Genomic DNA, 26,856 nt, shown 5'->3' on the forward strand with positions numbered 1-26,856 from the left:
CTGTTTTGTCACTCTCTACCCTTGCCTCTTGTATCATTCTTCACACCATTAATTTTTACCAGTTCCATGGTGCTTGAATGCTTTTGAATTTGTGAATATTAGTTATACCACAATGCTTCTTAGGGGATCAAATGAGCTTACAGAACCACAAGGGACATAAAATAACACTGCTTAGAGTCTTGGACTTTCTGTGGGAACTGATATAAAACAGGTAAGATGTGGTGAGTCTTCATATCTCCAGCTGTGGTGGTAGCTCGTGTTGGACATGAAACTTGATGTCTTCCTTGGAGCACGTAGAATTTCCTTACATTTCTGTCTGTGGACATGCGGAGGCTGACCAAGTGTGGTTGTGATCACTGGAGCCTCCTGAGAAGGGATCCTTTTCTTCTAATATGATAGAAGACAAATTAAAAAGACATCCTTTCTAAAATAAAACAAAAAATTGTTTCATTTTGAACACTGCTGTAAACATTCTTGCTTATGGTCTTAGGTGACTACATAAAAATATTCAAAATAAGAAATTTAACCCAGAGATAGACATGTAGTAGGGGCTTTCCTCATCGCTTAGTTGGCAGAGAATCTGTCTGCAATGCAGGAGACCTGGGTTATATCCCTGGATCAGGAAGATCCCCCAGAGAAGAAGATGGCAAACCACTGGAGTATTCTTGCCTGGAGAATCCCATAGACAGAGGAGCCTGGCAGGCTACAGTCCATGGGGTCTCAAGAGTCAGACATGACTGAGTGACTAAACCATCACAGACATAGGGTAAATGTAACCTATTATGTTTATCATTGTGATTACTTTTATAATTAGCAAAATACATGACTAATTCAGTTTATAAATGTCTCATCAGATGTTGACTTCTTCCTGATTAACTTCTTGGCTCACTTCTAGTATTATTGTGATATTGTTTAAAAGACATAGCTGAACAAGAGGACATATATAACAAATATAGAACATCTCTAAACCTTGACAAAAACCACCATAGTTAGTATAAGCATCTTTTATGCTAAAGAACTGCAGAAAGTTCTGGCACACTATTTCCTGTGGGCTATAATTTGTAGACTTACTGACATGAGCATATAGTTGATGTCTTATATCTTGATTCCAGTAAAGCTTCAGGTATAGATTCTTGTGATACTTGTGGACAAAACAAAGAATAAGAACTTTAATATAGTGCAATTAAGTCTATTTGTAAATGATCTCATAATTCTGTTTAATGGCAGGCTATAGGGCATGCCACAGACTCTGTTCTTCCCATTCTGGACAGTGTTCTTTTTTTTTTTTAATGAAACTGTTAATTTGTATTTTTTAAAATTTTATTTCTTTTTTAGTTGGAGGATAATTACTTTTAGCTTCTGCTATGTGATAATGTGAATCAGCTATATGGATACATATAACCCCTCTCTCTTAAGCCTCCCTCCCATCCCACCCCCAATCCTACACCTTAGATCATCACAGAGCATTGAGCTGAGCTCCCTGTGCTGTGCAGCAGCTTTCCACCAGCTGTCTATTTTACACGTGGTGGTGTATATATGTCAGTGCTGCCCTCCGTTCATCCCAGCCTTTCCTTCCCACTGTGTCCACAAGTCCGTTCTTTATGGTGGACAATGTTCTGATCAATGTTTTTCTCACATACTTGGATAAGGATACACTTCGGTTGATTTCCAAAACTTATAGTCTGTAGGATTCTTACCTTAGATTATCTTCCACAGCTAAATGTAGACACAAATTTGGTAGGCAACAAAAATACAAAAGGGATGATGAAATATCAGTACTTGTATTTGCATGTTAGCAAATAAGAGATTATCTTGTTACCCATCAATCACCTCACATGGAAAATTTCAGCCTATAGCTATGATTTTATATATATATATACATATATATATATATATATATATATAATATATATATATATGTATATGTATATATATATACACATCAAGTGACTGGACTAGAAGAAAGAAACAAAGCTGGTATTCATGGAGAAGGAATGGCCATTACTATATTATTAGCAGTGGTTGCTTTTAGACCTGGGCCAGAGCCATGATCTAGATATCAAGCAGGAAAATTTAACATATTCAGCAATCTAGAGAATTTAATGTCCTTGGATCACATATTGAACACAGGAAAATGAGTATGATAATGACTTATATTTAAAAAAGTTAGGTTTGATTACACCCATTAGTATTCCCCATAAACGTTTTACATATGAATTTTTCTTAGATACTTGATTTTTGCTAAGATAATGGTAATTTTTTCTTTTAAAAGAATAATTCTTTTTAACTCTTGACGGTATGAAGAAATGGAATGGATTTTTACATGTTTGTTTTGTGTCTCTTGATCTTATTCTGACAATGTATTAAAGAATATGTTTAGATTTTCATGTACTATAAATCATAATGTATGAATAAAGATAGTTTTATTTCAAGCTTTACAATTTGTATCTTTTATATAATTTTCTGATCTTACTGAGATTGGTGAAAACTTCCAAAAAAATAAACTTAGATGTTTATTGCTGATTTGGTTTCAAACTCAAAGGGAATGATTTCTATGTACCATTGATAAGTATAGTATTTACTCTAGGGTTTTATAGACAACTTTTTATCAGAAAAAAAGAATATTTTATATTGTTTCCAGCTTTCTGAGAATATTTATTGTGAATAGATGTAGAACTTTACTAAATTTTTTTCCCTATTGGTGTTTCTCCTTTAATATGTTAATTTATTGATTATATTAATTGATTTCTTAATGCTTCATTATTGAGATCTCATTGACTATGTAATTGATGGTAGTTTGGTTTCTATTTAGTTAAGCTGTTCTCACTGTCTTAACTAAGGATCCCCTTGGTGCTTCCCTGTAAGTGGCTTTTTATTAATATCAGGAAATATTGGTTACACTTTCCTTGTAATGGATTCCCAGTTGGCGCAGTAATAAAGAATCCACCTACCAATATAGGAGATGTGAGAAATGTCAGTTTGATCTATGGGTCAGGAATATCCCCTGGAGTGGGAAATGGAAACCCACTCCAGTATTCTTGCCTGGAAAAATCCCACGGACAGAGGAGCCTGGAGGGCTATAGTCCATGTGGTTGCAAAGAGTCAGACATGACTAAGCACACACCACACACTTTTCCTTGGGATACTCCTTGCTCTTGATTGTTTTGAAGCTGTAGTCTCTTGGTTTCCATCCTCTATTTGCTTGTATTTTCATCTTTCTTTAGTGTTTTTATCCTCTAGTGTTCCTCATGGACGTGAGAGCTCATCATCTCTTATGAATCAAGTATACACTGATGATCCTTAGTAGTCTGCTTGGAGCCCAAATTCCTTTTCTGAGTTGCAGTCAGTAATACCTAAGTATCTACCCATGTTTCCTCTTAGATGACTTACAGATAGTCCAAAATGTTCAAAACAGAACTTGTCATCTCCCACCTTTTCTTCTTTTTCCCACCCTAATGGCTTCTAAACCTGTTTTTCCTCCAATGATTGCCTCAGGTCACTGTATTCCACATATCCAGGTGCAAAACAAGCATGCTGCCATTGTTGGTTTCCCTTCCTTTATATAACCCCCAAATCCATCACCAAGCCTTACTGATTCTACTTCCTGGATGCTTCTCATTGTTGTGAATTTCTATCTCTAGACATTAATTTATTAATAGTTATATGTACCATTCTCCTCAAACACAGAACCAAATTTATTGCTCTAGCCAATAAATTCCTTCCTCTCTTTTTTCCTTCCCTTCTTCCTTCCTATTCTTTCCTTCCCCTTTTCTTCTATTCTTTCTTTCTTCTTATAATTTTAAATATTTGTCTTAAATAAAAATATATTTTGTACAAAATAACTTACCAGCAGTTCATTACACATCATTGTTCTTGAAAAATACACTGTAAAAAATTAGTAGAATTTAACTGAGGCGTGTGACAGCAGCATTGAAAAGATTGAATTTTTTAATGATTTTATTCATTCTGGGGGGATGTTATCTGGCAACACTTAAATGCTTGAATAATTAACACTAACAATAGAATACCTGCAAACACACCAAGATACAAAGTCTGTAAAGCTCACTTCTGATGCATTAATGGCTTTGGCTAAAATTATTGTTCCTAGAATATAGAACAGATACATTTGTTCACTATTTTCTTATTTAAACTAAAACTGTTTTCTACCTATTCTCTGCCTACTATTTAATTGTGCATGTTACTAAAAGTAAACTTTCAGTTAGACTTTTATTTCAGAAAAGTGTGGGTTTTGGTGTCCTTTTGTAATTGTTCAACCAGTCCAAATTACTTGCCAATTTCCTCATGAAATTCTAAATATCTTTTTAAAATTTATTTTTACTTTATTTTACTTTACAATACTGTATTGGTTTTGCCATATATTGACATGAATCCACCACGGGTGTACAGGCGTTCCCAAACATGAACCCCCCCTCCCACCTCCCTCCCCATAATATCTCTATGGGTCATCCCCGTGCACCAGCCCCAAGCATGCTGTGTCCTGCATCAGGCATAGACTGGCGATTCGATTCTTACATGATAGTATACATGTTACAATGCCATTCTCCCAAATCATCCCATCCTCTCCCTCTCCCTCTGAGTCCAAAAGTCCTCTATACACATCTGTGTCTTTTTTGCTGTCTTGCATACAGGGTCATCATTGCCATCTTTCTAAATTCCATATATATGTGTTAGTATACTGTTTTGGTGTTTTTCTTTCTGGCTTACTTCACTCTGTATAATTGGCTCCAGTTTCATCCATCTCATCAGAACTGATTCAAATGAATTCTTTTTAACAGCTGAGTAATACTCCGTCGTGTATATGTACCACAGCTTTCTTATCCATTCCTCTGCTGATGGACATCTAGGTTGTTTCCATGTCCTAGCTATTATAAACAGTGCTGCGATGAACATTGGGGTACATGTGTCTTTTTCAATTCTGATTTCCTCAGTGTGTATGCCCAGCAGTGGGATTTCTGAGTCATAAGGCAATTCTACTTGCAATTTTTTAAGGAATCTCCACACTGTTCTCCATAGTGGCTGTACTAGTTTGCATTCCCACCAACAGTGTAGGAGGGTTCCCTTTTCTCCACACCTTCTCCAGCATTTATTGCTTGCAGATTTTTGGATTGCAGACATTCTGACTGGTGTGAAGTGGTACCTCATTGTGGTTTTGATTTGCATTTCTCTGATAATGAGTGATGTTGAGCATCTTTTCATGTGTTTGTTAGCCATCCGTATGTCTTCTTTGGAGAAATGTCTATTTAGTTCTTTGGCCCATTGTTTGATTGGGTCGTTTATTTTTCTGGAATTGAGCTGCGTAAGTTGCTTGTATATTTTTGAGATTAGTTGTTTGTCAGTTATTTCATTTGCTATTATTTTCTCCCATTCAGAAGGCTGTCTTTTCACCTTGCTTATAGTTTCCTTTGTTGTGCAGAAGCTTTTAATTTTAATTAGATCCCATTTGTTTATTTTTGCTTTTATTTCCAGAATTCTGGGAGGTGGATCATAGAGGATCCTGCTGTGATTTATGTCAGAGAGTGTTTTGCCTATGTTCTCCTCTAGGAGTTTTATAGTTTCTGGTCTTACATTTAGATCTTTAATCCATTTTAAATTTACTTTTGTGTGCGGTGTTAGAAAGTGATCTAGTTTCATTCTTTTACAAGTGTTTGACCAGTTTTCCCAGCACCACTTGTTAAAGAGATTGTCTTTACTCCATTGTATATTCTTGCCTCCTTTGTCAAAGATAAGGTGTCCATATGTGTGTGGATTTATCTCTGGGCTTTCTATTTTGTTCCATTGATCTATATGTCTGTCTTTGTGCCAGTACCATACTGTTTTGATGACTGTGGCTTTGTAGAGCCTGAAGTCAGGCAAGTTGATTCCTCCAGTTCCATTCTTCTTTCTCAAGATTGCTTTGGCTATTTGAGGTTTTTTGTATTTCCATACAAATCTTGAAATTATTTGTTCTAGTTCTGTGAAAAATATGGCTGGTAGCTTGATAGGGATTGCATTGAATTTGTACATTGCTTTGGGTAGTATACTCATTTTCACTATATTGATTCTTCCAATCCATGAACATGGTATATTTCTCCATCTATTAGTGTCCTCTTTGATTTCTTTCATCAGTGTTTTATAGTTTTCTATATATAGGTCTTTAGTTTCTTTAGGTAGATATATTCCTAAGTATTTTATTCTTTTCGTTGCAATGGTGAATGGAATTGTTTCCTTAATTTCTTCTTCTACTTTCTCATTATTAGTATATAGGAATGCAAGGGATTTCTGTGTGTTGATTTTATATCCTGCAACTTTACTATATTGGTTGATTAGCTCTAGTATTTTCTGGTGGAGTCTTTAGGGTTTTCTATGTAGAGAATCATGTCATCTGCAAACAGTGAGAGTTTTACTTCTTCTTTTCCAATTTGGATTCCTTTTATTTCTTTTTCAACTCTGATTGCTGTGGCCAAAACTTCCAGAACTATGTTGAATAGTAGCGGTGAAAGTGGGCACCCTTGTCTTGTTCCTGACTTTAGGGGAAATGCTTTCAATTTTTCACCATTGAGGATAATGTTTGCTGTGGGTTTGTCATATATAGCTTTTATTATGCTGAGGTATGTTCTTTCTACTCCTGCTTTCTGGAGGGTTTTTATCATAAATGGATGTTGAATTTTGTCAAAGGCCTTCTCTGCATCTATTGAGATAATCATATGGCTTTTATTTTTCAATTTGTTAATGTGGTGAATTACATTGATTGATTTGTGGATATTGAAGAATCCTTGCATCCCTGGGATAAAGCCCACTTGGTCATGGTATATGATCTTTTTAATGTGTTGTTGGATTCTGATTGCTAGAATTTTGTTGAGGATTTTTGCATCTATGTTCATCAATGATATTGGCCTGTAGTTTTCTTTTTTTGTGACATCTTTGTCAGGTTTTGGTATTAGGGTGATGGTGGCCTCATAGACTGAGTTTGGAAGTTTACCTTCCTCTGCAATTTTCTGGAAGAGTTTGAGGAGGATAGGTGTTAGCTCTTCTCGAAATTTTTGGTAGAATTCAGCTGTGAAGCCGTCTGGACCTGGGCTTTTGTTTGTTGGAAGATTTCTGATTACAGTTTCAATTTCCGTGCTTGTGATGGGTCTGTTAAAATTTTCTATTTCTTCCTGGTTTGGTTTTGGAAAATTATACTTTTCTAAGAATTTGTCCATTTCTTCCACGTTGCCCATTTTATTGGCATATAATTGCTAATAGTAGTCTCTTATGATCCTTTGTATTTCTGTGTTGTCTGTTGTGATCTCTCCATTTTCATTTCTAATTTTATTGATTTGATTTTTCTCTCTTTGCTCCTTGATGAGTCTGGCTAATGGTTTGTCAATTTTATTCATCCTTTCAAAAAACCAGCTTTTGGCTTTGTTGATTTTTGCTATGGTCTCTTTTGTTTCTTTTGCATTTATTTCTGCCCTAATTTTTAAGATTTCTTTCCTTCTACTAACTCTGGGGTTCTCCAATTCTTCCCTTTCTAGTTGCTTTAGTTGTAGAGTTAGGTTATTTATTTGACTTTTTTCTTGTTTCTTGAGGTATGCCTGTATTGCTATGAATTCTAAATATCTTAAAAATCCAAGGCAAATTTCACCTCCCTTTCTCTCCAACAATAATGTTTGTAGTTACCTTTTCCATGTTCACATTACATTTTATTTTTACTTCTATATTGTTATTTCTTTCTGTGAAATCTATTTTATAGATTTCCTAATGCTTTCTTTGTTCTTTTTTGTATTAACCTATTCTGTATTTGGAAAAAACTCTGACATAAAGTAGGCACTCATAAAATATAATCATTGAATAATACCTAAATTACTTAGCTTATTTCTAAAGCAAGCTAAGGTATTTTGATCCAAATGGTATAGGATTTCTAATGAGGAGGAAAGTACAATCAGTGAAAAAGAACCTCTCCATATTTGCATGCATATTTGCCTTTAACATTTTCATCACCACCACAAGTGGAAAATTTCAGTCTCTGCCCATGATAAATGGACACACAAACCATTTGGCTTGAAAATTAGTAGCTCTCTCAAAGAAATAAAACCATTTCCATGAAAGTACTTAAGACTGTAAAGCTTAGCAGATCTTTCTGGGTTGATATTGGCATTACAATCAAAGCAGAAAGGTTTTCTAGGTATGAGACTGTATCCAACAGCAAGAATTCTTCTTCAGACTGTAACTGCAATAAAAGCACTGAAGATAAGGATCAGAAATGGATCCTATTCTGCTGTAGCCTCATTCTGATTTTTTCATTGAGACGTAATATTAGAAATCTGGATTTCTTTCAGTGGAAATGTTCCCTGGGTTGAGCACAGTCTTTCTGATACTGTCAGGAGTGGAATTCTTAATCGGAATTCTAGGCAATGTGTTCATTGGACTGGTACTCTGCTCTGAATGTGTTAAGAACCAAAAGACATCTTTATTTGACTTCATCCTCACTGGCTTGGCTATCTCCAGAATCAGTCAACTGTTGGTGTTTTTTGTGGAATCACTTATAATGGGACTAGAACCACAGGTATTTGCCATTTTTAAACTAGCAAAGCCCATTGCTTTACTTTGGAGAATATCTAATCATTTGACTACCTGGCTTGTCACCTGCCTAAGTATTTTCTATCTCCTTAAGATAGCTCATTTCCCCCACTCTCTTTTTTTCTGGCTGAAGTGGAGAATGAACAGCGTCATTCTTGTGATACTTGCATTTTCTTTGGTCTTTCTGATTTTGGACATTCTTTTGCTAGAAACATTTAATGATCTCTTCTGGAATTTAATAAATGAAGGCAATTTGACTTTAGTTGAAAGTAAAACTCATTATATTAAAAGCGAGAGTCTTCTTAGTTTCTCCTATTTCATTCCTATTGTTCTGTCCCTGCTCTCATTGTTTTTTTTATTTCAGTCCTTGGTGAAACACACCAGAAATTTGCATCTCAATTTTATGGGTTCCAGGGACTTCAGCACAAAGGCCCATAAAAGAGCCATGAAAATGGTGACGTCATTCCTCCTCCTTATCATGGTTCATTTTCTTTTTACACAATTGGCAAATTGGATGTTTCATAGGTTTTTGGACAATAAGTTCACAAAGTTCATCATGTTAGCACTATATGTCTTTCCTTCAGGCCACTCGTTCATGTTGATTCTGGGAAACAACCAGTTAAGACAGATAGCCTTGAAGGTACTGAAGCATCTTAAAAGCTCCTTGAAAAGACAAAATCCATTGGCTTTATAGAAACACTTTCAGAATCTTTTCAAAGATGAAAACTTTATGAGGAGATTTTAAGGGTTAATTTTCACTTCTGTTTTGTTTTTCCTCTTGGATTCCTTTAGGTATTGTCGAGCATAACTGAAATTTTCCTTAGAACAGGTTGCTTTTGAAGATAATTCACACATGTTCATTGGTTACCAATATTTAAAAGTTTCAAATATTCTTTTACAAATAGTCAAATTAGATTTCTGAAAAAGATGTGTGTAATTTCAACTCGTATTTGGGAGAAGAGGCTTGTAACTCTAGAAATTAAGATAAATCCTACTTGATTAAGTAGAAGATCTATAAAATATTGATATAAAAGTTAACTAAGCAGCTAAAGTCATAGGTGGGAAAAACATAACCTCATAGCTCAAAAGTCTTAAAAAGAAATTTAAAAAAGGCTTTGTATTGTTATTGGGAGTCTTGCTGATAACAAAAGAATGAGATGTTTCAGAATGAGTGATATTCATAGTGCTGCTGCCAACATAGATGTTATCTGCAAAAAAATGAAAAAGACCTCTTCCTTTCCAATATTTGTTTTTTTATATTACAATGTTGTATCAATTACCATATTTCTTTATCCTTTATGCCTACATCAATCAGTGTTATAAGAACACTACTGAAAAACAGCAAGGTTACCAGGCATTTCCATATTGAGGTTTCAATAGTTTTTATCACATTAAAGAAGTGTTCTCCTAGACTAATCCTATTAATGGTTATATCTGGATTGAGGGTGAAATTTTATCAGAAGTCTTTTTGACATCTATCTAAATAAATTGCTTTTATTTCCCTTGTAAAAAAAGAATTATATTCATAGCACAAAATAAACTAAATTTTCTTTAAAGTAGAAGTTCAAAACATGCTTATAATATTAATTTTAATTTGAAACCCCAAATCATAAATGATGTAGTGTGCACTTACTAATTCTGCTAAATTCCAGGATATGGGGTATGTATTTTCAGAGTGGTAGAAGTCAATATTCCTATCATGTTGTGTAATAGAAGTAAACTTAGAAGGAAGAATTATCCTTAATTCAAAATCACACAACTGCTTTTACAAAAATATCATAATTACAGTTTGAGAATATATTTTTGTCTGTGCAGATACATTTTCTCATAATCTGATCAGTAGAGTTCTTAGAGAAAGAAATGGAAACAGGTCAATAGTAAGACACAGAAATTTTTTAATACCATTACGTGTTTAGTGTAAATTTTGGTTGTGCATGTGTATAGTGTTGTTTTGAGTAAAATTATCTGAATTTATATAAGGTGACTACAAATTGTAAACAAAGTTAAGGATAAGAAAGTTTACTATAAAATTTCAAAATGATGGTATGAATTTTAATATTGCACAGATGTTATACTTGTATATATAATGGAAATTATTAAAAATCATCCTTGTTAAGATTTACCCTTGATATAATCTTTAGATTGTATTAGAGTAAAGAAACAAGTTGCATTTAGATGGTGATAAATATGTGACCTATAAGTTAACCTTAATAAAGCCATAGGAAAGGGCACTGCTTTAGGGCTGTTCCCTGAAGCTAAGAATGATGTTAGAATTATTAATATTTATGTCCACCCTCAAACACCATATGTAGGAAACTAAACAGAGACATTACTTTGCCAACAGAAACATTGCTAGCAGAGACAGTATTTTGACAATAAAGGTCTGTCTAGTCAAGGCTATGGTTTTTCCAGTGGTCATGTACAGATGTGAAAGTTGGACTATAAAGAAAGCTGAGTGCCAAAGAATTGATGCTTTTGAACTGTGGTGTTGGAGAAAACTCTTGAGAGTCCCTTGGACTGCAAGGAGATCCAACCAGTCCATTCTAAAGGATATCAGTCCTGAGTGTTCTTTGGAAGGGCTGATGTTGAAGCTGAAACTCCAATACTTTGGCCACCTGATGCAAAGAGCTGACTCATTTGAAAAGACCTTGATGCTGGGAAAGATTAAGGGCAGGAGGAGAAGGGGATGACAGAGGATGAGATGGTTGGATGGCATCACTGACTCAACGGACATGAATTTGAGTAAGCTCTGGGAGTTGGTGGTGACAGGGAGGCCTGGCATGCTGCAGTCCATGAGGTTGCAAAGAGTTGGACACGACTGAGCGAATGAACTGAACTGAACTGAACTGAAATGGCTAGCACATCTAGACTCTGTGGTGCTTTTGTTTATCAGTTACAATAATGAATCTGATGATGGTTTTAATGATAAGAAATAGAGTGTCCTGCTCAATGCTATGTAGCAGACTGGATAAGAGGAGAGTTTGGGGGAGAATGGATACATGTATATGTATGGCTGAGTCGCTTTGCTGTCTGCCTGAAACTATCACAACATTAATTGGCTGTACTCTAACAAAATAAAAAGTTTTAAAAAAAAAGAGCGTCTTATAAAAAGTAACATTCATTTTACAAAATAAAATGTACATATATTGTTTTGGACACTAAGTTAGTATTTTACCAAAGATTATCATTGTGGTTATCTTGGATTGGTAAAAAGTAATGTGCAAATTAAGCTGAATACATATAGCTGAGTTTGTTTTTTCTTGGATAGTCTTTCATATAAATTACTTAAAGATAATCTTGCACTCTTTATAAGATAATAACCAAAAGTAACACTAAAGTTTTACCTTAGTTTTTTTTTTTGTTAATAACTTTAGTTGCATTTCTTTTCCATGGGGATGGTCTTGATCCCTGTCTCCAGTATAATGTCATAAACCACAGTCCATAGTTCATCAAGCACTCTATCTATTAGATCTAGTCCCTTAAATCTATTTCTCACTTCCACTGTATAATCATAAGGGATTTGATTTAGGTCATACCTGAATGGTCTAGTGGTTTTTCCTACTTTCTTCAATTTAAGTCTGAATTTGGCAATAAGGAGTTCATGATCTGAGCCACAGTCAGCACCTGGTCTTGTTTTTGTTGACTGTATAGAGCTTCTCCGTTTTTGGCTGCAAAGAAAATAACCAGTCTGATTTCGGTGTTGACCATCTGGTGATGTCCATGTCTAGAGTCTTCTCTTGTGTTGTTGGAAGAGGGTATTTGCTATGACCAGTGCATTTTCTTGGCAAAACTCTATTAGTCTTTGCCCTGCTTCATTCCACATTCCAAGGCCAAATTTGCCTGTTACTCCAGGTGTTTCTTGACTTCCTACTTTTGCATTCCAGTCCCCTATAATGAAAAGGACATCTTTTCTGGGTGCTAGTTCTAAAAGGTCTTGTAGGTCTTCATAGAACCTTTCGACTTCAGTTTCTTCAGCATTACTGGTTGGGGCATAGACTTGGATTACTGTGATAACGAATGGTTTGCCTTGGAAAGGAACAGAGATCATTCTGTCGTTTTTGAGACTGCATCCAAGTACTGCATTTCAGACTCTTTTGTTAACCATGATGGCTTCTCCATTTCTTCTAAGGGATTCCTGCCTGCAGTAGTAGATATAATGGTCATCTGAGTTAAATTCACCCATTCCAGTCCATTTTAGTTCACTGATTCCAAGAATGTCAGCGTTCACTCTTGCCATCTCTTGTTTGACCACTTCCAATTTGCCTTGATTCATGGACCTGACATTCCAGGTTTCTATGCAATATTGCTCTTTATAGCACCAGACCTTGCTTCTATCACCAGTCACATCCACAACGTTATTGTTTTTGCTTTGGCTCCATCTCTTCATTCTTTCTGGAGTTATTTCTCCACTGACATCCAGTAGCATATTGGGCACCTACTGACCTGGGGAGTTCCTTTTTCAGTTCTTATCATTTTGGCTTTTCATACTGTTCATGGGGTTCTCAAGGCAAGAATACTGAAGTGGTTTGCCATTCCCTTCTTCAGTGGACCACATTCTGTCAGACCTCTCCACCATGACCCGCCCATCTTAGGTGGCACCACAGGCATGGCTTAGTTTCACTGAGTTAGACAAGGCTGTCTGGGGAGGCCTTACAAATAGCTGTGAAAAGAAGAGAAGCAAAAAGCAAAGGAGAAAAGGCAAGATATAAGCATCTGAATGCAGAGTTACAAAGACTAGCAAGAAGAGATAAGAAAGCCTTCCTCAGTGATCAATGCAAAGAAATAGAGGAAAACAAGAAAATGGGAAAGGCTAGAGATCTCTTTAAGAAAATTAGAGATACCAAGGGAATATTTCATGCAAAGATGGGCCCAATAAGGACAGAAATGGTATGGACCCAACAGAGCAGAAGATTTTAAGAAGAGGTGGCAAGAATACACAGAAGAACTGTACAAAAAAGATCTTCACAACCCAGATAATCACGAGAGTGTGATCACTCATCTAGAGCCAGACATTCTGGAATGTGAAGTCAAGTGGGCCTTAGAAAGGATCACTACGAACAAAGCTAGTGGAGGTGATGAAATTCCAGTTGAGCTATTTCAAATCCTGAAAGATAATGCTGTGAAAGTGCTGCACTCACTATGCCAGCAAATTTGGAAAACTCAGCAGTGGCCACAGGACTGGAAAAGGTCAGTTTTCATTCCAATCCCAAAGAAAGGCAATGCCAAAGAATGCTCAAATTACCGCACAATTGCACTCATCTCACACGCTAGTAAAGTAATGCTCAAAATTCTCCAAGCCAGGCTTCAGCAATACATGAACCATGAACTTCCTGATGTTCAAGCAGGTTTTAGAAAAGGCAGAAGAACCAGAGATCAAATTGCCAACATCTGCTGGATCATGGAAAAAGCAAGAGAGTTCCAGAAAAACATCTATTTCGGCTTTATTGACTATGCCAAAGCCTTTGGTTGTGTGGATCACAATAAACTGTGGAAAATTCTGAAAGAGATGGGAATACCAGACCACCTGACTTGCCTCTTGAGAAACCTATATGCAGGTCAGGAAGCAACAGTTAGAACTGGACATGGAACAACAGACTGGTTCCAAATAGGAAAAGGAGTACGTCGAGGCTGTATTGTCACCCTGCTTATTTAACTTATATGCAGAGTGCATCATGAGAAATGCTAGGCTGAAAAAAGCACAAGCTGAAATCAAAATTGCCGGGAGAAATATCAATAACCGCAGATATGCAGATGACACCACCCTTATGGCAGAAAGTGAAGACGAACTAAAAAGCCTCTTGATGAAAGTGAAAGAGGAGAGTGAAAAAGTTGGCTTAAAGCTCAACATTCAGAAAACGAAGATCATGGCATCTGGTCCCATCACTTCACAGGAAATAGATGGGGAAACAGTGGAAACTGTGTCAGACTTTATTTTGGGAGGCTCCAAAATCACTGCAGATGCTGACTGCAGCCATGAAATTCAAAGACGCTTGCTCCTTGGAAGAAAAGTTATGACCATTCTAGATAGCATATTGAAAACAGATACATTACTTTGCCAACAAAGGTCCGTCTAGTCAAGGCTATGGTTTTTCCTGTGGTCATATATGGATGTGAGAGTTGGACTGTGAGGAAGGCTGAGCGCCGAAGAATTGATGCTTTTGAACTGTGGTGTTGGAGAAGACTCTTGAGAGTCCCTTGGACTGCAAGGAGATCCAATCAGTCCATTTTGAAGGAGATCAGCCCTGGGATTTCTTTGGAAGGAATGATGCTAAAGCTGAAGCTCCAGTACTTTTTGGCCACCTCACGTGAAGAGTTGACTCATTGGAAAAGACTCTGCTGCTGGGAGTGATTGGGGGCAGGAGGATAAGGGGACGACAGAGGATGAGATGGCTGGATGGCATCACTGACTCAATGGACCTGAGTCTGAGTGAACTCCGGGAGTTGGTGATGGACAGGGAGGCCTGGCGTGCTGCAATTCATGGGGTCACAATGAGTTTGACACGACTGAGTGACTGACCTGAACTGAACTGAACTGAGCTTTAGTTGCTAAATTTCTGTTTGGTAAAGTACATAAAGAAATAAGCAAACTTTGCTTGGAATAAATGAATCTTTAGTGAAAGTGTCTAACTAGGAGTAAGTTCATATTTCTGCAGCCACCATAGGAAGATGGAATTATAAGGAACAGAAACCTATTTTTGTCAAAGAAGTATACCAAAAGACTAATAAATAACCAGGCTAGAGTAATTACAATTGATGTATAGATATTATAAGCTGTATGCTTGAATGGCAGATGAGATCAAGCTTGGCAGCCCTGTGAAAAGAGCCTCTGTGAGTGACTCAGTGGCAGACAAGCCATAATACAAGAGCCACTCCCAATATGTATGTTGCTGGCCCTATGGAATCTGGAGAAGAAAGACTGAATGATAATAACCTGCTGCTGCTGCTGCTAATTCGCTTCAATCATGTCCAACTCTGTGTGACCCTGTGGGCAGCAGCCCAGCAGCCTCCTCTGTCCATGGGATTCTCTAGGCAAGAATACTGGACTGTGTTGCCATTTCCTTCCCCAGATAATAACCTACCCTGTGACAAATAGTGTTGGGGTAAGAGGAAGAGTAACATTGATTTCTCACTAACTACCCTTTTCTCATTCACCAAATAAATGTTCATTTTAAGAATCTGGGTGTAACCATTTTTATTTCAGTTTGTTCACTCAGGCAACTTGTAGGAGGGGAAAAAATAAACTTTTTATAGATGGAAGAGTGTTATCATTGATCCGTAAGACTAGTGCTGAAGTCAGTTCGTTTTTAGTCGCTTTAGTCATGTCTGACTGTTTTGCAATCCCATGGACTGTAGTCCGCCAGGATCCTCTGTCCATGGGGATTCTCCAGGCAAGAATACTGGAGTGGGTGGCCATTTTATTTTCCAGGGGATCTTCCCCACCCAGTTATCCAACTAAATATCTGAAGTCTCCTGCATTGCAGGTGGATCCTTCACCACTAGCACCACTTGGGAAGCCCATCTGATAAGACATAAATCAAGAACATCAGGGCATGTTTTCTTGAACCCTGCTGAGTGTGCAGATCAGATAGAAACATGTAACTTCACTGATGTCTGAGAAAGAGGTGTGCAGATTTCCTAATGTCTCATGTCATTTATCTATTCTCTCTCAATAGGTGGCTTCTCCTAGCAAGATCCTGATTATACTCCATGTCCTCTGAGCCAGGGACATCCTTTGAAGGGGTGCTTGCTTATCACGTAGTCATTCTCAATTCTGTCATATAAGACACTGGATATGTTGTCTAGAGTAATCTATGTTCTATTATGGACCTTAAGACCAATAATTACAAAAACAAATTGATTTGAAAGATTTTTTTGATTTATTTGGGGGAACATATGTAGGGGAGCCTTTTTTGTCTCCTTGGACACCAATATAAATGCAACCTCAGAAAACTGAAAAACAAACAAACAAACAAAAAAATGCAACTATTCTTGCTTTGAGTTTGAGACACTAATGCTTACCAGTGTGGGAATTTATTAAGTTAGATTGTCTTAGTTTTGTCATGAGGAGGAACCAGGGGATATATCTGCCCTTTAAGGATTTGGTGGAGAAAAGAAACCTAATAGCAAAACCTAATTTTGTAACCTCAATTACAAAAATGAAAGAATTCTAAGTGAAACAAAAATGTACCAGGAAACAAGAAATTTTCACAGACAGCAGGGATTGTGTGCTTGTGCCCCATGCTCAGTTGTGTCTGACTCTTTGTGACACTATGGGCTGTAGCCCTCCAGGTTCCCCTGTCCATGGAATTTCTCAGACAAGAATACTGGAGTGAGTTGCCATTTCCTTCTCTAGGGGATCTTCCCAGCCCAGGGATTGAACCTGCATCTCCTGATTCTTCTGCATTGGCAGGTTGATTCTTTACCACTGTGCCACCTTGGAAGCCCCATAGCAGTGATTAAGCTGAGGAAATATCCTTCAGGTATGAATGATTAAATCTTTGTCCCTTCAAGCTGTGGCCCTGGTCCCAGTTGACTGCTTCTTGGCTTAGAAACACTGAAGGCAAAGAAACATTGAAGATCCCTTTTACCTGAAAAACACAAAGGCTAGTGCTTTCATTTAGTGACTAGAAAAGCAGTTGTTGTTAAGGTCAATGTGTGGAATCTCTAAGTTATGATTCAAAAAGAATTAGGAGGCTATTTCTTTGCTTGCAAATAAATGGGACATCTTTCTATTGACAGGATGATAGAGCATCACAACTAGGGGAGCATTTGCTGCTGACTTCTCTGAGACTATTCAGTTCAGTCGCTCAGGCATGTCCAACCCTTTGTGACTGTCCGACTCTTTGTTTGTTCTCTCTTGAGTTGGCCCACTGTTCCAACAGCGTCTCCCACTCTAATAAACTTTATTCTCCTCTAATTCTGCCTTATATCGAAAACTATTGGGAAATCTAAATGTGTGGGCTCAGGGAAGGGAAATGTAACTGAGCAGGCCCCCACGGGACCTTCCCAACAGGCCTTCCCCCATAGCCTCTGCTTTAGCTTCTCTCAATGTGTTTTCTCACTATTTCTTGGAGGAAATGTGAATCTTCCTACTGACAATTATAAAATCAATGTTCGCAAATTTTCTGACTTTAATTATAGTCATTATGGTTAAGTTTAGACTGACTAATTTGGATTATTATAGCATATACATAAATTTAATGAATCATTATCTACCTAAAACTTTTGTAACAATATGCTTTTCATTTAAACATGCAATAGCACTTTCTTTTGCATGTATAAATCAATCATTGTAAGAATAAAGGATATAAAGGCAGTTCGCCAGGAAATGAGATAGTTCTGCAGTTACGTAGTTTTTTCTAAAACTGTGATTGTTAACTTGGACTTTGAATTTAACTTATAGTGTATGGCACTTGTGATTTTAAATTTGTAATTATATCCTTTAGAGTGAGTTTCTCCTTTAGTGTAAAGTGTATAACTATGAACTCAAGTGTTTTTTTAATGACTAAGCACCTATTGGCTGATTTGCTGTCTGGTTTTTTTGTCACTGCTAAGCCACACCTATCAGTGAAGTCTGCTTCTCAGGTAGCCTTCTATACCAGGTCAGAGCATTTCTGAAAACATCAGTGATCCGTAGGCCTTCTTGCTCCCCTGCCACAAAAGCTAGAGTTTTCTAACCATTTTCAACTCTTTGGGCTTAAAGTAGTTCTCTTTCAAAGACTCCCACATCTTGGTTGCCAGATGTGTACAATGATCTTAATGATTCGGTACGACTTCTGATTTGAACCAGAAGACTAGAGAGCAGTGTTGGTTATTTCAGGTGAGTACAGAAATCTCTCATGAGTTCATATGTTACAAAACTGTCTCTAGCTTTAAAGGGCTTCCATCTTTTCTTGCTCTAATACTGGTTTCACCAAGTCTTCACGCATTTTCTCTTTTTCTGTGTTCTCAATGAGATAACCAGCCGAGTTAGCACTCATTCACTTGACAAACAGTTATTGAGGGCCTTCTATTTGCCAGGCCCTCTTTATTCTACGAACTGGAAAGAGATCAGTGGATGACAGAACATAGTTCCTTTCCTTGTGGAGTGTAGGTGACTGCCAAGGTGGCTAAGGTCACATGATATAAGTGCCTGACAATAACCTTTTGATTGCCGAGGCCTCCATCTCTGGCACTGCTCTCTTTTACTTTTATTGGCTGGGCTATGTGGTTTGTGAGATCTTAGTTCTCTAACCAGGGATTGAAACCACTCCCTCAGCAGTGAAACTGTTGGACCACCAAGGAGGTCCTAAAGGCCTCCATCTTGATAGGACATATTGCCAGCTATTTACAACTACTAATAAACACCTAGATAAGATGCCAGGTTGCCCCCAACCCATGAAGTTTCCCCTTTAGAAAATGCCAGGTAAACTAGATAACTGACCGTTCACTCAAGTGACTCCATTCCTCCCCTCAAGAGCCCTAATTCCCTCTCTTACATTTTAATTTCACCATTAAAGAGTGAACTTATGAAACCCTAGGCACCCTATCCTCAACCCTTAAAAGGCAGAGTCCCAGGTGCTTTCTCCCTCTCTCCTCATGACTTCACTGTATGGCCCTGGATGTGTCATGTACCCTCTGGATCTGTGAGTAATAAACTTTGCTTTTTTCCTGATGGTTGCTACTGAGGTGGGTCTTGCAATCATAATAACCAAAACAGCCAGTCCAGAGACAACACTGGCTGGTGGGGAAAGTTCTGTGAGGATTCCCACAGGTAGTTTCAGCCCAGCTGAGTGCCTTAGCATCACACAGAGAGGCTGAGATGGACATGAAGTAGGTTGTTTGTCAACCACAGTCACAGTTGGCTCAATGGGCTCAGGGTTCTGTGATGAGCTAGAGGAATGAGGTGGGGGTGGGTGGTGGGAGGGAGGCTCCAGTTTACAGTCAAGGTTGTAAACCATTGTATTACAGTTAGTTGTTTGTTGAAGTGAAAATACAGTTTACTTATAAATCAATTTTTTATAAGATGAAGAATTTTATCAAAAGCAGAATTAATGAAAAGGAGAACCTATCTCCTACTCATCCATCACCTGCTTTTTTTGGCTTTTTTCTTAGTATTTTTTCCTCTAAGTTGATGATAGCTAATTCAGAATCAAATAGGCAGTAGCTACGTGGAAACAAAGTTCAAAAATTCAAAGTAGGAGCTCAGAAAGAGGTATGATTTTGGTACCTGTGCATATCACTTCCCTTTTAATCTATTTCTTCAAGAAATCTTAAAAGGCTTCAAATCCTAAGTCAATTGTCTTTGTCCTTAGAAACGAAAACTAACTATGAACTCTAGATTTTGAAACACCATCCTCGGTGTTCCAACTGCATTTTGGTCAAGTTTTTGTCATATACAACAGTAATAGTTTATTAAAAGTTATTTCTTCCATAACTCTGTGAGATCCTATATATTGCTTCTCTTTATTATGTTTCTTTCATCTATAACAGTATCTGAAATATTATGGAGATTATTAAATGAAATCGATGAACAATGTTTCTATTTCGGAGGTTATTTTCTGGGAATACTATTAAAATTGAGAAACATGAATCCAAATGGCATCGAGTTTCTGTTGAGAAAGGAAGTACAAATGAGTGTAAAGAAATCTGTCTCACATTTGCATCTTTGCATACCTGATTTTCCTTTTCCAGATGTCTCCACAAGTGGAAAAATGCTGCCAGCACCGATGATGAGTGGGCACATTCACTGCTTAATCTGGAAATCAGTAGCCGATTGAAAGCAAAATTCAAGTTTTCCATTTAGAGCTATGGGAGTGGATCTCCTGGCATAAATTTCAGAACTACGGCTGGAATAAAAGAGAAAGATCTTTATGAAGATATGTGAGATGGTATCTGAGTGTCATTAAGCATTTTTGAAAAGAATCAAACTGGGTATCATTCTACAACACTTGGACAGCAACAAAAGCAAGAAAAAATCAGCGAAAAATAGTATTAGCTTTCTGGATTCTTTCTACAGAAATGCCATCTGGAATTGAAAATACTTTTCTAGTAGCAACAATAGGAGGATTTGTGATTGGAATGTTGGGGAATGGGTTCATTGTACTAGTTAACTGCATTGACCTGGTGAAGAGACAAAAGCTCTCATCAGCTGACTGCATCCTCACAGGCCTGGCTATCTCCAGAATCAGTCAACTTTGGGCAATACTATGTGACTCATTTTTATTGGTACTATGGCCACACCTATATGCCATTGATAAACTAACAAAGGTTGTTAATAGTTTTTGGATACTGTCCAATCACCTAGCTACCTGGTTTGCCACCTGTCTAAGTGTTTTCTACTTCTTTAAAGTAGCCAATTTCTCCCACCCCTGCTTCACTTGGCTGCGGTGGCGAATTCGTAGTGTGGTGCTGGTGCTTCTCTTGGGGTCTTTGTCCTTATTGTTTTTGAATTCTGAATCAATATATATGTTTAGTCATATCTCAACTAACAGCTACAAAATATATGCAAGAAACTCAACGTGGTCCCCAGATGTAAGTGAAACTCATGATCTTCACCAGTTGATTGTTTTTAACTTCATCAGCTTAATCCCCTTTCTTCTGTCCCTGACCTCACTGCTCCTCTTAGTCCTCTCCTTGATGAGGCACATCAGGAATTTGCAGCTCAACCCCAGCTCAAAGGATCTCAGCACAGAGGCCCATAAAAGAGCCATGAAAATGGTGATGTCTTTCCTCTTCCTCTTCGTCATTCATGTTTCTTCCGTCCTATTAACAGGTTGGGTTTTCCTTAAACTGCAGGGATGTCTGGCCAAATTGGTGGTTGTGTTAACTTCGACTGTTTTTCCTTCAAGCCACTCGTTTATCCTAATTTTGGGAAATAGCAAGCTGAGACAAAATGCCATAGGACTACTGTGGTATCTTAACTGCCGCCTGAAAAGAGTGAAATCTTTAGCTTCATAGATTTATCCAGAATTTTCTATATTCCAAGAGCATTGAATTAATCATGAGAAATTGAAGATGCATTTTAACTTCTGTTTTTCTCACTGGATTCCTTTAGACTCTACTGAGCATCAGAAGCTTTCCCTCGAATGGCCTATAAACTAACAATCTACTCGGAGATGAACCGATATTTTATAAAGCAAGCATCATTGGCATCATAAGACTTTCTACTAGTGAAAAAAATTTGAGCAATATAAAATATATAGTGTACTATGTATTAATTTTATATATGTTGGAAAATATTTACTATAGTCATATGTGAGGAAAAACATGAATATTTAGACATGCAAATCTTTTTCAAAGTAGAGCAGGTGAAATCTTTGTAAAAAATTAAGCTAAAAATAAATCAAGGGGGATTCCCTGGTGGCTCAGTGGTGGAGAGTCTGCCTTCCATGGAGAAGACACAGGATCAGTCTCTGACTCGAGAAGGTCCCACATGTCGCAGAGTACCTGGGCCCTTGCACACAACTATAGAGTCTGTGCCCTGCCGCCTGGAAGCCGCAACTACTGAACTCATGTGCTGTAACTGTTGAAGCCTGTGCGCCCTACAGGCTCTGGTCTGCAACAAGAGAAGCCACCACAATGAGAAGCCCATTCTCTGCAACTAGAAAAAAGCCTGCACAGCAATGGAGACCAGCAAAGCCCAAAATGAAAAATAAAGAAGTTCAATTATAAAAAATAGATAAATCAAGGACTAAAACTGTTGGAAGCACAGAACCTTAAAATGACTGTCGACTTTGCGAGTTAATTTTTCTCAGGGCAAAATGAGGACAGCCGCCCTGGATTCAGCACCTCAGATAGCTCTGAGAGACTGCTCCAAAGAGGCAGGGGAGAAGGTCAGTATAGAGGTGATTTTGGTGAAGGGGGAATATATGCAATCAAGCACATATTTTTGCAGAATGTTTCTGCTAGTCACAAAGAGCAGTCGTCACCATGAAGGACTGCAGGGCTTTTTTTGATATGAGGAGATACAAGAACTGAGCTCATAAAGTTGTTTCTTGAAAATATCTAACTATCTGAAGACCTGTTCTGCCAGTTTTCCCTGAGCTCAAAGTGCCTTATTTCTGCTCTCTACCCTGAACTCCTAAGTGAAGTCGCTCAGTTGTGTCCGACTCTTTGCGACCCCATGGACTATATCCTACCAGGCTCCTCTGTCCATGGAATTTTCCAGGCAAGAGTACTGGAGTGGGTTGCCATTGCCTTCTCCAGGGGATCTTCCCGACACAAGGATTGAACCCGGGTCTCCTGCATTGCAGGCAGATGCTTTACCCTCTGAATCACCAGGGAAGCCACCAAAGGAAGGTGGAGGAAGTGCCAAAATCAGCAGCTGCAACAGATGATTTAATCCTTATAGAGGTAGGTGGCAAGTGTTATTTTGTAGCTGACATGACCAAAAGAGCTTTAAAACAAAGGTGTAGACTATTATTAGGAATCCAAGCTAGACTAGCCACTATTTTGCAAAATAAGAAAAAATTAACTAAACTTATAAAAAGATTTGGAATAATTATTCCCTAAGTGTATAATAATACTTTTATGCCTACTTAATATTTTTCTGTCTCATTTCAGTTCAGTTCAGTCACTCAGTCATGTCCAACTCTTCGTGACCCCATGAATCAAAGCACACCAGGCCTCCCTGTCCATCACCAACTCCCAGAGTTTACCCAAACCCATGTCCATCGAGTCGGTAATGCCATCCAGCCATCTCATCCCCTGTTGTCCCCTTCTTCTCCTGCCTCCAATCCTTTCCAGCATTAGGGTCTTTGCAATGAGTCAACTCTTTGCATGAGGTGGCTAAAGTATTGGAGTTTCAGCTTCAACATCAGTCCTTCCAATGAACACCCAGGACTGATCTCCTTTACGATGGACTGGTTGGATCTTCTTGCAGTCCAAGGGACTCTCAAGAGTCTTCTCCAACACCACTGTTCAAAAGCATCAATTCTTCGGCACTCAGCTTTCTTCACCATCCGACTCTCACATGACTACTGGAAAAATTATATTGATCAAAATCACACTTTGATATCAAAGGTGTGTGTGTGTGGTGTGTGTTTGTGTGTGTATGAGAATTGTATGAAAACTAATGTCCTTTGTCAGAGAGAACAAAAACAATTCACCAGGGACAAAAACAGAAAGGAAAGTTTACAAGAGAATATCACTTATTTGTAGAATTTTTGGACATGTTTATGTGTGTGTGTGTGTGTGTGTGTGTGTGTACCTGTTTATGTTTAGTGCTGAGTTGATGCCTATAACAATTAAAATAAAACAAAGCAGGGCTTCCCTAGTGGCTCAGCTGGTAAAGAATCTTCCAGCAAGTTGGGAGACCTGGGTTTGATCCCTGGGTTGGGAAGATCCCTTGGAGAAGGGAAGGGCTACCCTCTCCAGTATTCTGGCCTGGAGAATTCCAGGGACTGTATAGTCCACAGGGTTGCAAAGAGTCAGACATAACTGAGTGACTCACTTCATTTCACTTCACAAAAGCAGCTGAAAATATACATCTTAAGGCCAGTCAGTTCAATTCAGTCATTCAGTCATGTTCATCTCTTTGCAACTCCATGGACTGAAGCACACCAGGGTTCCCTGTCCATCCCCAACTTCTGGAGCTTACTCAAACTCGTGTCCATCGAGTCAGTGATGCCATCCAACCATTTCATCCTCTGTCGATCCCTTCTCCTCCTGCCTTCAAACTTTCCCAGCAACAGGATCTTTTCCAGTGAGTCAGTCAGAGGTGACCTGACAGTCATCAGGTGGCCAGACTATTGGAGCTTCAGGTTCAACATCAGTCTTTCCAATGAATATTCAGGGTTGATTTCCTTTAGGATGGACTGGTTTGATCTCCTTGCTGTATAAGGGACTCTCAAGAGTCTTCTCTGGCAACACAGTTCAAAGGCGTCAATTTTTCGGCACTCAGCTTTGTTTATACTTCAACTCTCACATCCACACGACTACTGCAAAAACCATAGCTTTGACTAGACAAACCATTGTCAGCAAAGAAATATCTCTGTCTTTCAATATGCTGTCTATATTGGTCATAGCTATTCTTTCAAGGAGGAAGTGTCTTAATTTCATGGCTGCAGTCACCATTTACAGTGATTTTGGAGCCCCTCAAAATAAAGTCTCTCACTGCTTCCATTGTTTCCCTATCTATCTGCCATGAAGTGATGGGACCGGATGCCATAATCTGTTTTCTGAATGTTGACTTTTAAGCCAAGTTTTTTACTCTTTTCTTTCACTTTTATCAAGAGGCTCTGTAGTTCTTCTTTACTTTCTGCCATAAAGATGGTGTCATCTGCATATCTGAAGTTATTGATATTTCTCCCAGCAATCTTGATTCCAGCTTGTGCTTCCTCCAGCCCTGCATTTCGCATGATATATTCAGCACAGAAGTTAAATAACCAGGGTGACAATATACAGCCTTTACATACTCCTTTCCCAATTTGGAACCAGTATGCTGTTCCATGTCTGGTTCTAACTGTTGCTTCTTGACCTGTATACAGATTTCTCAGGAAGCAGGTAAGGTGTCCAGTACATCTTTTCCCCACAATTTATTGTGATCCACACAGTCAAAGGCTTTGGCATAGTCAATAGAGCAGAAGTAGATGTTTTACTGGAATTTTCTTGGTTTTTTTGATAATCCAACAGATGTTGGCAATTTGATCTCTGGTTCCCCTGCCTTTTCTAAATCCAACTTGAACATCTGGAAGTTCATGGTTCACATACTGCTAAAATATGGCTTGGAGAACTTTGAGCATTACATTGCTAGTGTGTGAGGTGAATGCCACTGTGCGGTAATTTGAACATTCTTTGCTATTGCCTTTCTTTGGGATTGGAATGAAAACTGAACTTTTCCAGTCCTGTGGCCACTGCTGAGTTTTCCAAATTTGCTGGTATATTGAGTGTAGTACTTACAGCATCACCTTTCAGGATTTGAAATAGCTCAAATGGAATTCCATTCCCTCCACTAGCTTTGTTCATAGTGATGTTTTCTAAGGCCCACTTGACTTTGCATTCCAGGATGTCTGGCTCTAGGTGAGTGATCACACCATCGTGATTATCTGGGTTGTGAAGATCTTTTTTGTATAGTTCTTCTGTGTATTCTTGGCACCTCTTCTTAATATCTTCTGCTTCTGTTAGGTCCATACCATTTCTATCCTTTATTGAGCCCATCTTTGCATGAAATGTTCCCTTGGTATTTCTAATTCTCTTGAAGAGATCTCTAGTCTTTCCCATTCTGTTGTTTTCCTTTATTTCTTTGCATTGATCACTGAAGGAGGCTTTCTTATCTCTCTTGCTGTTCTTTGGAACTCTGCATTCAAATGGGTATATCTTTCCTTTTCTGCTTTACCTTTCACTTCTCTTCTTATCACACATATTTGGAAGCCCTCCTTAGACAATCATTTTGGCTTTTTGGGTTTCTTTTTCTTGGGGATGGTCTTGATCACTGCCTCTTACACAGTGTCATGGACCTCTGGCCATAGTTCTTCAGGCACTCTCTCTATCAGATCTAATGCCTTGAATCTATTTGTCACTTTCACTGTATAATCATAAGGATTTGATTTAGGTTATGTCTGAATGGTCTAGTGGTTTTCCCTACTTTCTTCAATTTAAGTTTGAATTTGGCAATAAGGAGTTCATGATCTGAGCCACAGTCAGCTCCCAGTCTTGTTTTTGCTGACAGTATAGAGCTTCTCCATCTTTGGCTGCAAAGAATATAATCAATCTGATTTCAGTGTTGACCATCTGGTGATGTCCATATGTAGAGTCTTCTCTTGTGTTGTTGGAAGAGTTGTGCAGTTTTCGGTCAAGTTTGAAAACTATTGTATTAGTTACCTTTTCTTGAAGTGAAAATACATTTTACTTGTATATCAATTTATTATGATGAAGAATTTTATCAAAAGCAGAATTAATGAAAAGGAGAACCTAGCTCCTACTCATCCATCACTTTTTTTTTCTTTTTTCTTAGTATTCTTACCTCTCAGTTGATAATTGCTAATTCAGAATTAAATAGGCACTAGATCACTGGAAACAAAGTTCAAAAATTCACAGTAGGAGCTCAGACAGAGGTATGATTTTGGTACCTTTGCACATTATCTGGAAGATCACTTCCCTTTTAATCTATTTCTTCAAGAAATCTTAAAAAGCTTCAAATCCTAAGCCAGTTGTCTTTGTCCTTAGAAAACAAGAATTAACTATCAACTATAGATTTTGTAACACCATCCTCAGTGTTGCAAGTTATTTTGGTCAAACTTTTGTCATATTCAACAATAATAATTTATTTAATGTTACTTTTTCATGACTCTGTGAGGTCCTTGATATTACTTC

The 26,856-nt window shown here is 37.9% G+C and overlaps 2 protein-coding genes across 2 annotated transcripts; both read left to right on the forward strand.

Annotated features, from left to right (window-relative positions):
• Positions 1 to 8,326: 8,326 nt before the first annotated feature.
• LOC138078975 (taste receptor type 2 member 42-like) lies at positions 8,327 to 9,256 on the forward strand. Its single transcript, XM_068971761.1, has one exon. The coding sequence runs from the start codon at positions 8,327 to 8,329 to the stop codon at positions 9,254 to 9,256; it is 930 nt and encodes a 309-aa protein (XP_068827862.1).
• Positions 9,257 to 20,562: 11,306 nt separating this feature from the next.
• On the forward strand, positions 20,563 to 21,501 carry LOC138077586 (taste receptor type 2 member 42-like). Its single transcript, XM_068969670.1, has one exon. The coding sequence runs from the start codon at positions 20,563 to 20,565 to the stop codon at positions 21,499 to 21,501; it is 939 nt and encodes a 312-aa protein (XP_068825771.1).
• Positions 21,502 to 26,856: the final 5,355 nt, after the last annotated feature.

The sequence above is a fragment of the Capricornis sumatraensis genome, chromosome 4, assembly GCF_032405125.1.
Source record: "Capricornis sumatraensis isolate serow.1 chromosome 4, serow.2, whole genome shotgun sequence".
Lineage (NCBI taxonomy): Eukaryota > Metazoa > Chordata > Mammalia > Artiodactyla > Bovidae > Capricornis > Capricornis sumatraensis.